This window comes from Lynx canadensis, chromosome E1, assembly GCF_007474595.2.
Source record: "Lynx canadensis isolate LIC74 chromosome E1, mLynCan4.pri.v2, whole genome shotgun sequence".
In the NCBI taxonomy this organism is placed as follows: Eukaryota; Metazoa; Chordata; class Mammalia; order Carnivora; family Felidae; genus Lynx; species Lynx canadensis.
Genome location: NC_044316.2, coordinates 2,384,333 through 2,399,868, shown reverse-complemented (window position 1 = coordinate 2,399,868; position 15,536 = coordinate 2,384,333). Strand labels below are relative to the sequence as shown.

Below are 15,536 nucleotides of genomic sequence, written 5' to 3'. Positions count from 1 at the left end.
ATTATTAAGGCTGTTGGAACACAGTGAGGTCGATATAAACACTTGCTAACTGATCAAATGCACAACACGTGATCCTAATTTCTGTGCTACTTTATTTCTGCAACTAAATTCCCTATCTCAGTTCAAGAATCCGGAGTTTTCCCTCTACTACCCTTCCTCCGTAACATTTTTTTCCTATTTTGAACATCCTCAGCATTTGGATACCAAATCTTGTGCTAATCTAAGTTGCCTTTGCTTTTTGGTACTGCCTTGAAATTAATCTTTCATTATATGGATGATCGGAATCTTCTCCAGGCAAGAACGCGACTCTTCAATCTACAGCACAGAGTCACACATGCTCCCAGGAGTCGCTACGTGCTTGTGGACGATTAAGCACAGCGCACGCGCACCAGACCTTTTTTTTTTTTTTTCCTTTGACTCCTCTTTTTATTTTTTCCTTTGGAGCGTGCGCACCGAGAAAGACAAAGGTGGGGAAAGTGACCAAGCAGTCATTCAGGCGCATGCCCATCCCTCACTTGCCCCAGCCCCGGGAAGCTCACAGCGGCGAAGTGGGTGTGGCCTGCCCAGGAGCAGCAGAAATCCAATCCGACTGAGTGGGCTCGGCCCCTCCCTCCGCACGATTGGTTAGTTATCAGTGTTGTGGGGCGGGGAAAGGAAGAGATGTGGGCGGTGGAGTGGGGCGGGGGGGGGGGGGGGGGGGAAGAAAGAGAGCCGTGTGGCTCTGCGCAGGCGCAAGGAGGCGACCAGGAGAGGGCGTGAGAGAGCAAAAGGGAGTGTGGAAGCCCTGATGCGCTGGCGAGCGCGAGCTGGGTCGCCAGCCTTGACGCCTGCGCCGTGGCCCTCGGGGCCCCGCGCGCGGCGGGCGGGTGCCCGGTGCGCCTGCGCAGTAGGCGGCGGCGGCAGGGGGAGGTGGAGGCCGTGGAGCGGCAGCGGCAGCAGCGGGTCCCGGGACTGAGGCAGCAGCGGGGGCGGCGGCAGGCGGAAGCTGAGGTGACGAAGGCAGCGGCGGCGGCGGCCGTTTCCCTCACGGTGGCGGAGACCAAGGCGGCGGCGGCGGACGGGGAGCGGCCCGGCCCCGGCCCCCTGCTCGTTGGCTGTGGCAGGGCCGCCGTGGGGCCGGCCCGGCTCCCGCCCCCCGCGGCTCCCCCTCCGGCTCCTCCCCCGGGGAGACGCCGGGGGCCCGGCCCGGCCCGGACTCAGACCGCCGCTGCAGCCGCCGCCGGGGCAGTCGGAGGCGGCGGCGGCGCCATGGGCGGCCTGGCCTCCGGGGGGGACGTGGAGCCGGGACTGCCCGTCGAGGTGCGCGGCTCCAACGGGGCCTTCTACAAGGTGAGGCGGCGCGCCGGCCGGGGACACCGGTCTTCGGCGCCCTCCCCCCAGCCAGGGAGGGGGGAGAGTGGGGCGGGATCGCGCCTCTGGAGCGAAGTCCTGGCCCTTCGAACCTTAGACCCACGCTCCCACCCGCAGCCCTCCCGGGGAGACCTCTGGAAGTTCACCCCCTTCCTCCTATTTTTGGTCTATTAATTACACCTGCTCTTGACCCCGGTCTCGGAGAGAATGAACATCAGTGTTCATTATTGTGCTTGGATCAGCGTCCGCCCCCCCCCCCCCCCCGCAACGGAGACCCCATTTTCCCCGCTTCTCATCGACTTTTCTTGTTTCCTAGTAGGAGACCTACCTTAGACCTGAATCACATCCCACCCCCCGCCCCCCTCTTCCGCACGGTCCAAGCACATGGAGAATTCTCTTTCTTCTTCCCTATTACCCCCTTGGGAAGGCCGTCCCATATTAGAGCCTTTTATCTTCCTCACAGAGGCCTCTGCCTCCTGGCCCTGGAAGGCTCACCCCACTTTCGTGTTACGTTTCTGCTCCCAACCCAAGGAGAAACGGTCGGAATCCATTTGTGACATTTGCTATCTTTGACCTCGGCAACTCTGGGTTGTGCCGGTCAAGTTCCCTCCTAGCCGTAAGGTGGCATCTTTTCACGAGTCTCTTACCCCACCCCTTTATCCCAAGGCTAGCCGCTCTACGGTTCTACAGGGATGGGGTTCTTTTTGTCATCTCATTTTGACCTCAGATGTCTTTAGATCGTTCTTGTAGGTTCTTCGCATCTCGGCGGGTGCAGGCTTCGTGTTCACCATCTGTAACCTCTGAAGTGGGGAACGTGTGGGGATTTTCCTTAAAGATCTTAAGGGTTTCCACTTCTGGAAGACTTCTTGGCCGACTCTCTCAATTTGGGAATCCGATCCGCCTTCTTTTGGAGAAGGGGGTTGTAAAGGGTCCTTGTTTGGTTCCTTACAACTCCTTTTACTACCACCTTCTTTATTCCGAATCCATTTTCTAGGACTTTTTTTTTTTTTTCTTCTTCCCCTCATTTAGATTAAGCCAGAGGGAGACTCCTCTTGCCGCCCAGGAATTTTTCTTTGTGTGACTGTTGTTATTTTGAGCCTCTTTTGGACTTTTGTGCCTGGAGTCGCCGCAGAGACTTTTCTGATTTCCCCGCCTTCTTTCATTTTGCCCTGAGGAGCAACAGCAGAGATAGCTTCTTGTAACATCACAGGTCTGGAGAAGGGCCCCCTTTCTTTCACTTCTTTTCGTGCCTTCTCTCCGTTCGTAGATCGCTCCACCTTCGTGCCCTTGGAAATGACTTTCTCCAGCTCTTCTCCTGTGAAGGCGTGTAGGTGGAAAGGGTCTCGAATTTGCCCTTGTAGTGGAAGGTTTCTGCCCCAGCTTCAGGTGATCAGTTCAGTGCAGCCTTTGTTACCCACCCTAAATGCCTGTGCATTTCTGCCTGGCCTCCCTCCCCAGATTTCTTTATAGTCAGTGCCTCTGGCTACTCTTATCTGTCTTAACTTATCCTGTCAAGTTCAGTCTTTGGCGTTTTATCCACCACTTCTGTGTTCCAGTGTATTCCCCCAGGAACCACCTTATTCCAAGTCTGAAGGAAACTCCCAGAAGATCTCTTCTGTCATCTTTTTGTGCATACTTTTCTAACATGGGACTTTTTCTTCTAGCCTGCCTCCATAGCATTTCTGTTTTCTTTGGCAAAAGTCTCTAATTCCTTTCCGATTCCGATCGAGTACATTTGTCTCTTGTCTCCTGTTTCTTCAAACTTGCGTTACCTTTGTTGAAAGGCCCTTCCTGCTAAGATTTTAGCCCCGTGTTCCCCACTGTTTTGTCCTTCATCCTGGTCTGTCCCACTCCTAAACTCTGGGTTCCAAGAAAAGTGATGCTTAGTGTTTGAGATTGAGAGACGACGTTTGCTTTTGTTCTAGGAAGCATAGGAGCTAAGCATCGCTGGGAAAGATTGGTATCTAGTTCAGATTAACTGTGTGAGACGAATGGGAAGGGAGACGTTTCCCTCTCCCTCTCCACGTGTAAGCGTCAGACTGAAATCTCTCTCTGAGTTTTTCCTTTTTTCCACTGTGGGCCGTGGCAGTGATGGGCTTGGGAGAATCAGGGAGAGGATATTTTGAAATCAGAGAGTAGAGTTTGCAGTTGAGCTGAAAGCCAGGTGATGTGGGTTTTCTGTTCGGGCCACGTTAGCATTTTGTGCCCCATGGCACAGTTAAAAACAAACAAATCCGTAAATTCAGACTAATCTTTCTTCAACTTTTCAGTGCCATATAGATACTTAGCCATTCTGACCTTGCTACTGATTTAATATTCATGACTCAGCAAACTTTGGTGTGGGTCAAAGAGTGTTTACCATGTTTCTAGAATTATGAATTTGGGAAGGCCCCTTTCTCCTGTCTTAGAATTGGGTCCTGCTGTTGATCCTCCAAGTTAGGACAGAGGTCGGGTCTGGGCCCTCGCTTCTCCTGTAGCTATCCCGCCAAGTCTTCTCTTCCGGCTCTTAAGTGTATTTTATTCTCTGAGCTGTACTCTCAGATGAAATGTCTGTTCACCTTTCAGGGCACAGTTAGCAAGTTCTCAGGCGTTGCCTGGGTACCCAAATTTCCATTCCTTTCTCAAGAAATTTAGCATCCTCAGCCTCAACCTGTGGTTTTTACCCAGGCCCTGCCTGCTTTTCTCCCAGAAGTCCCTCCTCTAAGAGCCCAGGACTAGGATGGAGGTGAGGGCTAATTGCATACTTTGTCATCTGAGGAAACAAGCATCTAGAAACCTGGGTCACTCTTCTGTCTGGTCCTAGGCCCTATAAGCCAAAGCCACGATATGCCATGGCCACCGAATTGAGTCATCTTTGCATCTAGTTGGCCTTGTAGAGATTGACTCACCTGCTCCTGCCCTCACCTGCTTATCTTCTTAATGAGCATGGACTGAGCAGAACTGGGAGCTCACCTTCTTCCACTGGTATCTTTGGAGGAAAACAGACCAGTGATGCAGGTGAGAGTAAGGAGCAGAGACTGGGTTGGAATATGAAGTCGAGGAGCAAGCTTGTTTGGGAGAATATTTGAAGGAAAAAGGCCCTGGAAGTATAAGAGTGTGTGGCATTTGGTTGAACTGCTGAGTAATGTGTAGAGAAACTCCATTTCTGAGCTCTACGTTTCTGCCTTGGGGATGATGGTAGCTGAAAACACAGGGATTGCTACTTCTGCCTGAGGGCCAACCCTGACATATTGGGGGAGAACTGGATTAGGGCTGTAGGCATATCTTTTGCGGGCGAGTATATCTAGGAGTGAGAACCTCTTCCCAAGGGAGAAGACAAGTGGTTCTCTTCTTCTGTCTCTTCCACTGCCTTGTATCTCATCCCTAAATGTTTTGAGAATAGATCTCGCTCTCACACTATTTTTCAAGCTTGGAGATGGACGTTTTGGACAAAGAATTGGATAAAGTCAGCAGAAGAGGCTGGTTGAAATGTCTCTAGAAATCCAGACAGACCCTCATAAAGGGAGAAAAGAAGAGGGAAGCCAGAGATGCAGTGTGAGTGCTGATGGGAGGAGGACCCAAAAGGCAAGAAGGACTTGGGCAAATAACTGAGGGGCAAAACTGTGTCAGAAGACTTGGCATGGAGAATAGTAGGAGTGGGTATTGATGGAGCTGAATGAAGAGTGGAGAAAACCTGTCTGGGGAGGGGAATGACAGAGAAAAGTACAGGTGAGGAAGAGGCCGGGCAGCCCCGGGAGTACTAAGTTCCCTGGACAGTAGGAAGGTGTCATAAGATCTATGCCGAAAGAAGGGAAGGGTGGTCAGCCGGTATCGAGAGTGAAATCTGGATTTCGCTTTTCCCGCTGTAAGGAAACAGCAGTACAGTAAAATGTGATTGACCAGTTGAGGGAGACGAGTCTGCATTTTTGGTATTTTCTCTCCTGAGCTCAGCTTTTGTGCCTAGCCACAAAGCTCGGGAATAGTTCTTGTGCATTAGCCTTTTGAAACCCCTAATTTTTAAGTTTTTATTAAAAAAAATTTTTTGTTAATGTTTTATTTTATTTTTGAGAGACAGAGAGACAGCATGAGTGGGGGAGGAGCAGAGAGAGAGGGAGACACAGAATCCAAAGCAGGCTCCAGGCTCTGAGCTGTCAGCACAGAGCCCGATGCGGGGCTCGAACTTACAGCCTGTGAGATCATGACCTGAGCCGAAGTTGGACGCCTAACCGACTGAGCCACCCGGGTGCCCCTGAAACCCCTAATTTTTAAAAACAGCTTTATTGAGGTATAAACAGTGAAGTACCTGTATTCAAAATATAGTTGTTCAAGTTTTGACATACACATATCTGTCTAAATATCCGTATAGATCTATGTCAGACCGTGACCACAATCAAGATATTTCCTTCACTGCCAAAAGTTCCCTGTCAATCATGGATCTGCTTTCTGTCATTAATAAATTAATTTGCACTTCCTGATTTTTGAACTAAAGTGAAAAGGCAATTCAGTAGCGAAAGGGTAGTCTTTTCAACAAATGGTGTTCAAATAACTGGCTATTCATGGATAAAAAATGGCTTTTGATCATATCTTGCACCATATGCAGAATTCAGCTCAAAGTGGATCACAAACCTAAACGTAAAATAAAAACTATGAAACTTCAGAGGAAGAAATATAAGAAAACTTTGTCACCTTAGATTAGGCAAAGGTTTCTTAGGAAACTAAAAGCTCAATTCTAAAAGAACAGATTGATCAGTTAGACTTTCAGAGTTAGTCCCTCATTTTGAGTATGTGAAAAATCGAGAGAGAAGGTAGAAAAATGGGGGAACACACAGCCTTGGCCTCTTCAGTGAGGACACAGGCAGTAGGAAGTGGACCAGCTAGTCCGTCATCCCTGTTCCTCTCCCATGTCATGATCTCAAGATTGGGGTTTTCTACGAATTTTATCCTTTTCATATTCATAGCAGTGTATCACAGTCTAGGATTCCAGAATCTCACATCACTTAAGTCGCGATTTTTCCTTCTGTAAATTGTGTTCATCGTTTTGAACACCAGTGTTCTGATTATCCACTTAGGACCCAGCCGCGAAGGCACCAAGTTTGCTCAGGTCTCTTGCTGCATCGGGGCGCTAGACCCTTCTCTCTCTTGGCGGATCCTGATGTCCTCTAGGTGTTCCAGGACAGCCTCACACTGTCTCATGGGATATTCTTAGCCCTGCTGAGTGTTGTTGGTATTTTAATTGAACTCTGGCAAGTTGCTCAGCACAACAGGAGACAGACAGATAGGGAGGCCCCTGTGGGAGCCATGCTAGACCATCGGTTTCCAAGCTGTTCTGATGGAGGTGGTTTGTCCCCCTTCTATTTAACTTCTGTCTCATCTTATTTGTGGATTTTGCCACTTTTCTTTCCATGCCAGTACCATGTCCTTTGTCTCTATCCCAACATTTCGTACTTTTTCCCCAGTACAGGTTTTTCCGGCCCTATCTTTAGATTGCTTCTGTCCCCATCTAATACTCTAGGTAACGGCCTCTAAATATCTCTGTTCCCTTGATGGCCACAGTGGTGGTAAATTGTCATTTTCTTTCTCTTTTCTCTCTCTTCCTTCCTTCCTTCCTTCCTTCCTTCCTTCCTTCCTTCCTCCTTTCCTTTCCTTTCCTTTCCTTTCCTTCCTTTCTTTCCTTTCTTTCCTTTCTTTCCTTTCTTTCCTTTCTTTCCTTTCTTTCCTTTCTTTTCTTTCTTTCATCTAATTTGTCCTAAAATCCATTCTAGGGCTTTGTGAAGGATGTCCATGAAGACTCTGTCACCATCTTCTTTGAAAACAAGTAAGACCTTGGGAATAGAGAATGCAGCATACTGGGTCCTAGAAGGAGAGTGGAGAAGAAGGGGTGGCTGAGTCCTATGAGGCCTGTAATAGGTGGGAGAGAGCCAGGGCTTTGGGGGAGGGGCGGTGAACTTCTGTGGATCCCAGGTGAGGGTGGGGGACATTTGACCTAGTATTTAGGTGCTAGCAAGCGACAGAAGACACCAGTATGGAGGAGGACCTGGAATTTAGCCTCTGATCACCAGAGAAGGTGGCAATTGCCCAGAAGAGGCCATAACCCCCTCCTGAAAAAACGGGCAACCACATTGGCCCGAATGGCTTTCATGTCACGGTTTCCCTTGCAGCTGGCAGAGTGAGAGACAGATTCCCTTTGGGGACGTCCGGCTACCGCCTCCAGCTGACTATAATAAAGAGATCACAGAAGGGGATGAGGTTGAGGTAAGGGCCACGGGGCCCACCCTTTCTAGATGTCACTTTTCCCAGGATTCTGCCATCTCCCTTGCCCTGATACTAGTACCCTAGGCTCCTCACTGCTTGGTTCGCTCTCCTTCCCTCTCCATGCTGAGCCGCTACACCCAGCCCGGTGGCCTGTGAAAAAGTGAAATGCACCGGTTCCCTGTCACTGTGTGTCCAACCAGACTCTCAGGGGCTTCCCAGTTTCGAGGAGTCACTTTTCCTCCATCTATGGTAACGGCACGTAAAATCATAGTCTGATTTTTAGTTTGCTCCTTCCTCTAGTTTCCTTTGTCTTGGCGTAGCGCGCCAGTCAGGTGTCTGAATGCTTCTTCAACTCGTGATGTTTGGGGATGGTCCTCAGTAAGTCTTTTATTTTCAACTTTTCTTCAGGTTTATTCTCGAGCCAACGAACAGGAACCTTGCGGCTGGTGGCTGGCCAGGGTGCGGATGATGAAGGGAGATGTGAGTTGACTTGGAGGCCCTTGGAGAGCTGTTGAGGCAAAGACCGTGGTCACAGAAGGGTGGGAGACAGGTGCTCAGGTCATCCCCAACTTCTCCATTCTTTCTCCCTTTCTGCCAGTTCTATGTCATCGAATATGCTGCCTGTGATGCCACTTACAATGAGATTGTCACCCTGGAGCGGCTCCGGCCAGTCAATCCCAATCCTCTTGCAACCAAAGGCAGCTTCTTCAAAGTGACCATGGCCGTGCCTGAGGATCTGAGAGAGGCGTGAGTTATTGGTGTCGGGAGGGGGCCCCCTTGACATTCCTCCTCCGCCCTGATTTCTCCGAGCGCTCTCCATCCTGTCTTCTCCAGAGCCCCTTCTGCTCCCAGTTCCTCTCTTCATCCCTGTTCTCTACTTCAGTCCTTCGTCTTTTCTTGTTTTTGTCATCCCCCCCTCTTCCCTGAGCCTCTGACTGCACTCTGCTCTGTGCCTCTGAGCGCTCTTCTCTTTCTCTGCAGCTGCTCAAATGAAAACGTCCATAAAGAGTTCAAGAAAGCGCTGGGAGCGAACTGCATCTTTCTCAACATCACAAATAGTGAGCTCTTCATTCTGGTGAGTTACTCCACCTGAGTTTCACGTAAGCCCTTTTAGCAATTTTTCCTTCTACCTTTTTAACTCCTTTGCAGAAAGGAAGGGGCTCAGAGGTGCTTATATTTACTTGTCAAAGGAGACTTTATCGTTCCTGACCCCTGAGGGCCCAGGTAGCCCACGTTTCCCTAGTTTCCCTCGTGTAGGATCATCATTTATTTTTCTAACCTGTCTATTGTATTGCCATCTGGGCTGGACCCTCCCTTGCGTATTTGGACTCAAGTAGACTGTACGGTTCTCAGCTCTGCTTGCTCCCTAAAATCACTTCCCCTAGGTCCTCAGATAGTAGGCCCTTGTGAGACGGACAATGATTTTTCTCTTCCTTAGCTTCGTTTCATACCACCTGTCCTTTTCTAGATATTCAGGCATCCAGATATCCCAGCTCTTGGCTCTCCCCCAGTGTGTATTCAGCCTTTCTTTAAATGACTTTTCCATTGGTTTCTTCCAGTCAACCACAGAGGCTCCCGTGAAGCGGGCGTCCCTGTTGGGTGATATGCATTTTCGAAGCCTGCGCACCAAACTGCTACTCATGTCCCGCAACGAAGAAGCTACCAAACACCTAGAGGTGAGTTCTGGCTCCACTTTTTCCTGCTGAATGGTATTGTTGTCCTCCCCCCGTCCCACCTCCATCCTTCACTCATGCTGTTGTGTTTACAGAATAGAAAGACTAAGGTCTTTCTGGGCCATTAAACTTGCGTCTACCGTGTTATCCCAGACTCCTCCAGATGGCAGAGCTCCATCGTGTTATAATAGTACAGTTGTTCTCAAACTTTTTTCTTCACCGTGGGACCTTTTGATCAAGTGAAATTTTACTTGAAAACGCAATGCATAAAACAGATCAATCAGAGCAGCTCTGTCTAAAAGTAGAAGAGGGGGTGTGGCTTGGACTTCCACCAGCCTCCCCCATATCCCTTCTGAGAATCAAAATGCTTTGCAGGATATATGTGAGAACCATTTGTACGCTGGAAGGACCACTGGACTTGGAATCCCAAGTCTTGTTTTGTCAAATATTGACCTTTGGCAGATCATTTGATTTCTGTGGGCTTTATCTCCATCTGTGATAATGAGGTAGTTAGACTAGAATATTCCTACAAGGTCTTTTCCAGTTCTGATATCTTATGGTCAGATTCTCTTTCCTTAGGCAGTATACTGTCCTAAACAAGCAGGGTGGGTGTGTGTTTCCATTTATCAAGAGAACTGAGCTTTTGGGGAGGCTTTTCTCTGAGCTTGAGCAAATTCTGGATCATGCTAATCTTTCACTTTTGCAGGGATGCTACTCAGAGCACTGGCAGTTAAAAATTCACCTTTTCCCCGAGATGATACAAATTCTGTCTGCTCCAGGTCCCAGCGAGCAGATTCTCTGGTGACCGAAAGTAGACTGTTCGACTCTCCTAGGACCTGGTGTATTGATCAGTGTGGCAAAGTGTGCCGGATACTAAGTTAGCCATATGTGCAAGGTCTTAAGAATAGGAGCACGTCAGGGCGCCTGGCTAGCTCAGTCAGTAGAGTATCCGACTCGATCTCAGGATTGTGAGTTCAAGCCCCACGTTGGGCGTGGAGCTTACTCAAAAAAAAAAAAAAAAAAAAAAAATAGGGGGCACCTGGGTGACTCGGTTAAGCGTCCGACCTGGGCTCAGGTCATGATCTCATAGCTTGTGGATTTGGGCCCTGCATGGAGCTCTCTGCTGACAGCTCGGAGCCTGGAGCCTGCTTTGGATTCTGTGTCTCCCTCTCTATCTGTCCCTCCCCTGCTCACACTCTGTCTTGCTCCCTCTCAAAAATAAATAAAAACATTAAAGGTTAAATTAAAAAAATAGGGGTGCTTGGGTGACTCGGTTAAGCGTCCGACCCAGGCTCAGGTCATGACCCCGAGGTTAGTGGGTTTGAGCCCCACATCGGGCTCTTTGCTCAGCACGGAGCCTGCTTCGAATCCTCTGTCTCCCTCCCTCTCTCTGCCTGTCCCTCATGTGTGCATGTGTGCTCTTCTCTCTCAAAAATAAACATTTAAAAAAAAGAATAGGAGCATGTCTTTGTTTTTGAGAGAATTGCTCTTATTTTTTGGCCTTTTTTTTTTTCTAATTGTTTTGAAACATTGCAAAGGAAAAAAATACAAGTGCCCATGTACTCATCAGGCCGTCTAAGAAATAAAACCCTTGGCAAACTTCTCTAGAGGACATTTGTAAATCATTGTAAATCCTCTTCTTACCTCCCTAATTCTTTTATTTTGAACGCCCAATGTAGTCCCTTTTATTCAGCTTTCTCTTTTTGCCTCAGTGTAAGTCGTTGCCGTAGCACAACCTCATCTGTCGTGGAAGTAGGAAGTAGAATGTCCCTTTTCAGAAATCTTTCTTGTTTGGGGCTTCCTACCTAGGACTCCCTCTTCTAGAACCTTCCCTGTCTTCCTGCCCTGGTACCCAGGTGTCTAAGAGCAGGTTGCGAAATGAGGTCGTGTGGTGGTCCACGGCTCCTTTCCTGCTTTTTCAACCCCTGCTTTCTACTCCACTTGTCGGGTTTTATTTTGGGGGTTGGTAATAGTTTGGTTAAGGTAACAGTAGTTCCTTAGCCTTGCATTTACCTTGTGAAAGGTCCTTTCTCACTGACTTTACTTAATCCTCTTGCTAGTTTGGGAATGGGGTAAGTCAGGTGTAATCATTTAGCAGATGACAGAATAGAGACGCAGAGAGCGTGTTTTGTTTAGGATCACATAGCCAGATCATGTTAGAGCCAAATCCAGAACTTTGGCGGCTGCCAGCCAAACTCTGCCCTCATTTACCTCCTCTCCCCGCCAGGCCATTGGCGTCTGCAAGGTAGGAGTGGAATGAAAGATTCCCGAATTCTCTGTGCAGGTCCTGGGGTCAGTGGATCTGGGGTAGTTCTGACTTGTTTCCATACGTTTTTCTCTCATCGAAGTCTTGCCGAGCGTCAGGTGCCTGGGGCGGGTGTGTGGGGTTCCACCACCAGGGATCCGGCAGCGCCTTTTCCTTTCAGACAAGTAAGCAGCTGGCGGCAGCCTTCCAGGAGGAGTTCACGGTGCGAGAGGACCTGATGGGACTGGCGATTGGGACTCACGGTGCCAACATCCAGCAGGCCCGAAAAGTACCTGGGGTGACCGCCATTGAGTTGGGTGAAGAGACCTGCACTTTCCGCATCTATGGGGAGGTCAGCAAAAGCCAGCTGTTGCTTAGGTGGCTTGGGGGTAGAGAGAAGAAAGGGTGAGGTGGTAAGGAAGCCTGAGTCCTGTCCACCTCCTTCTGTGACTTGGTGGCGGCACGCTTTCCCAAAGGCAGAGGGTGGCAGGAAGACGATTGAGATCCAGGGCCCCTGTGTGAGTAACTGCTCTCCGCTGCCCTCTGTAGACTCCTGAGGCGTGCCGACAGGCCCGAAGCTACCTGGAGTTTTCTGAGGACTCCGTGCAAGTGCCCAGGAACCTTGTTGGTGAGTTGAGGGTGTGTGCAGATAAAAGAATACAGGTGGTGGGGCTCGGTGTGAGATTCCCTAAAGGGGTTCTAGGCCTGGCACCTCCCTGCGGACTCCCAGTTTCACAAGGACAGAGCCAGCAGTCTTGTAGGATTGAGGGAAATGGAAGAACAGATTTCTAGGGATCGAAACTTTTGTCCTGTGAAAACTCACCAGAGACTTAGAAGCAGGAGAATACTTAAACCGAATCCACATATAGAAGCTGGAAAACTGTTGATCTGTTTTTACTTTTTTTCTTTTCTGTTAAAAAAAAAAAAAAAAAAAAAGGCCTAATTCCTCCTTTACCCATTCAGGCAAAGTGATTGGGAAGAACGGGAAAGTGATCCAGGAGATTGTGGATAAATCTGGTGTGGTGAGGGTTCGCGTAGAAGGTGACAATGACAAGAAGAACCCCAGGGAGGAGGTACGGGGCGTCTGCATCTGGAGATTGGTTTCCAGGAGTAGGTGGGGTTGTTCGCAGAGCCCCTTCTCCGCGGGCCCGGATCTCTAGGGGTGGAGGATGGGGACTTGTGTCCTCCAGAAGATGCAGAGCCCAGAGTGGTCCCACTGGCTGAGCTTCCGGAGGGGCCAGGGTGGACTTACTACTCGCATCGACCCTCCTAACCCTCCCGTCCTCTCTGCCGCGCAGGGCATGGTTCCCTTCATATTTGTCGGCACCCGGGAGAATATCAGTAATGCCCAGGCTCTGCTGGAATATCATCTCTCCTACCTTCAGGTACCCGAGCCGGAAGCCTGGGACGGGAAAGATCTGGGTGTAGGAAGGAGACGAAGGCTACTGGTGGATAAAGTTAGCAGTTGTGACGCCCAGTTTGTATCTTGAGTAGAACAGAAAGCACTGAATGGAGATCTGGGGCTGTAGGGTTGGACCGCAGAATCTTCCTTGCTTAGCCAGTGTCTTCCGTCTTGCATTCCCGAGAGATTAGGTGTATGGGGACGGTCAGGGCGCAGAAGCCTGAGTGAGGATTGGTCGTCGAGCTCACGTCTGTTCCCCCTTCGGTATCTTTCTCCATCTCCCACCCAACCAGGAGGTGGAGCAGCTTCGCTTGGAGAGGCTGCAGATTGACGAACAGCTTCGCCAGATCGGGCTGGGCTTCCGCCCTCCCGGGAGCGGGCGCGGCAGCGGCGGCAGTGACAAGGCTGGCTATACCACGGATGAGAGCTCCTCCTCTTCCCTCCACACCACCCGAACCTACGGGGGCAGCTATGGGGGCCGCGGCCGCGGCCGGAGGACGGGCGGTCCCGCCTACGGTAAGACGGCTGCGGGAGGTGAACAGCGGTGGGCCTTGGAGAAGCAGGGGTCTGGGCGGAATCTCCAGGGAAGGGCGATGGACACATTGAAGGTGCGGTTGGCTGGGGGACTTGTGAGTGGGAGGGGTGGGGTGAGTGACCCTGATCGAAGCTCGCTGTGTCCTTCAGGCCCCAGCTCAGACCCATCCACAGCTTCTGAGACTGAGTCCGAGAAGAGGGAGGAGCCCAACAGAGCTGGGCCTGGTGACCGGGACCCCCCAACCCGGGGGGAAGAAAGCCGGAGGCGGCCGGTTGGGGGCCGGGGTAGGGGGCCCCCACCTGCCCCCCGGCCCACCACAAGATACAACGCTTCGTCTATTAGCTCAGGTACCAGTATCAGACAGCTGGGTTCGAGAGCGTAGGCCGAAAGGGAAAATGATGGACACATGATGACCAGGTCCTCCTCTTCCTGTAACCAGTGCTGAAAGATCCAGACAGTAACCCCTACAGCCTACTGGACACGTCTGAACCAGAGCCCCCGGTTGATTCAGAGCCCGGGGAACCCCCCCCAGCAAGCGCCAGGCGCCGCCGCTCCCGCCGCCGCCGCACCGACGACGACAGGACTGTCATGGACGGAGGCCTGGAATCGGACGGGCCCAGCATGACGGAGAATGGCCTGGGTAAGGGCTCTGCCTGGGGTCTCAGAGTTCGAGCTGGGCAGGAACGGAGGTGTGGGAGATGGGGTGCACGGCTTGGTTTTTCTCTGTCCCACAGAAGACGAGTCAAGACCCCAGCGTCGGAACCGGAGCCGCCGTCGCCGTAACCGTGGGAACAGGACCGATGGCTCCATCAGTGGAGACCGGCAGCCAGGTCAGCTCACACTGGGTGCCGGCGTCCTTCCTCGGAGCTGAGAGAACGGGCTGCCTCCCACCGTATGAAAACGGGGGGTTGGGGTCTGGTGGGTGTCCGGGAGCTGGACACCTGGTTCCTTCTGAAACTCTTGGTCCTCTGCCTTTCCCAGTGACTGTGGCTGACTACATCTCCCGAGCAGAGTCTCAGAGCCGCCAGCGGCCGCCCCTGGAACGCACTAAACCCTCCGAGGACTCTCTTTCAGGACAGAAGGTAGGCAGGCGAGACATTCAGCCCACTTCCTTTTCTCTGCTGGGCGGGCACAAGGAATTCGCAAAGGAACCTCTTGCTAAATCGCAGAGGAAGCGATGTCCGGAGTCTAGACCGCCGTCTAGAATAGTGGAAAGTTTGAGCAGGACAGAGGGAGGTTTGTTAAGGTGCTTCTGGACTCTTTTAAGAGTTATTAGAGCCCCCGCTCAGGGGACTAGCCGTCGGGGGGCCAGATGCCACAGCACTAGGCTGGTGAGGGATGTCTTACCTGAATTTCTACTGACCATCCTCCCTCCTTTCCCACTTCCTCCCCAGGGCGACTCTGTCAGCAAGCTTCCTAAGGGCCCCTCAGAGAACGGGGAGCTCTCCGCCCCCCTGGAGTTGGGTAGTTTGGTGAATGGGGTTTCATAAAACCTCCAGCCCGCATCCCTCCCTTCTCCATCTCGCTTGCTGCCCAACACCATGGCCTCACAGGCCCGACTGACCTGCGCTGGAGCTGCTCTTATCTAGGGGGGAGGGGGGTGGCACAGCAGCTTGGGTCCCCCCTCAACCTCCAGGAGCTCATGGAGGGGTGTGTAACAGGGTCATACCCCCCTCCCTCTTGTCCACCCTTACCCCCAGGGTGAGGGGAGCCTCTCTCCTTCCCCATCAGACTGGATGTGCCTTTATCCTCCAATGCCCCGATCTCTCTGAACACCCCCATTCTCCGCCTGCTGGTGCGGGGTGCTCCTTGATCCACCCAGATTTGACAGTTCAGGGGGGCTCCCCTGCTATCCCTCCTCCCATCCTGTACCCCCCATTTCTGGGGCCTCATCACTGTGGAAGACGGGGATAGTAAGGGTCTTAAGTGGGTGGGAGGCATGGGGAAGGTTTTGGAGTAGAACCAGGGGTGTGTATGAAGGGGGGTGACAAGGTCCCCCAGGGGAGGGGGGACCAACCTTGTCTGGTGGATGAGAAGGCGTATTTATTTTTTCACTGTACAGTATTTAAAAAGAGAATAAAAAAATCCAAATGGCTCTGT

The 15,536-nt window shown here is 51.3% G+C and overlaps 1 protein-coding gene across 1 annotated transcript; it reads left to right on the top strand.

The window, feature by feature from the left end:
• Positions 1–1,210: 1,210 nt before the first annotated feature.
• FXR2 (FMR1 autosomal homolog 2) lies at positions 1,211–15,203 on the top strand. The gene is made up of 17 exons (XM_030295802.1): positions 1,211–1,329; positions 7,092–7,144; positions 7,488–7,581; positions 7,990–8,061; positions 8,180–8,328; positions 8,563–8,656; positions 9,141–9,257; positions 11,681–11,851; positions 12,049–12,127; positions 12,463–12,572; positions 12,798–12,884; positions 13,195–13,417; positions 13,586–13,783; positions 13,876–14,076; positions 14,171–14,266; positions 14,418–14,518; positions 14,831–15,203. The coding sequence occupies exons 1-17, from the start codon at positions 1,249–1,251 to the stop codon at positions 14,924–14,926; spliced, it is 2,022 nt and encodes a 673-aa protein (XP_030151662.1). The 5' UTR covers positions 1,211–1,248; the 3' UTR covers positions 14,927–15,203.
• Positions 15,204–15,536: the final 333 nt, after the last annotated feature.

Coding starts and splice junctions, on each gene's coding strand:
- FXR2 (XM_030295802.1), top strand. CDS start 1,249: ATGGGCGGCCTGGCCTCCGGGGGGGACGTGGAGCCGGGACTGCCCGTC. Junction 13,418..13,585: donor GACGGGCGGTCCCGCCTACG/GTAAGACGGCTG, acceptor TGTGTCCTTCAG/GCCCCAGCTCAGACCCATCC. Junction 14,267..14,417: donor CAGTGGAGACCGGCAGCCAG/GTCAGCTCACAC, acceptor TGCCTTTCCCAG/TGACTGTGGCTGACTACATC.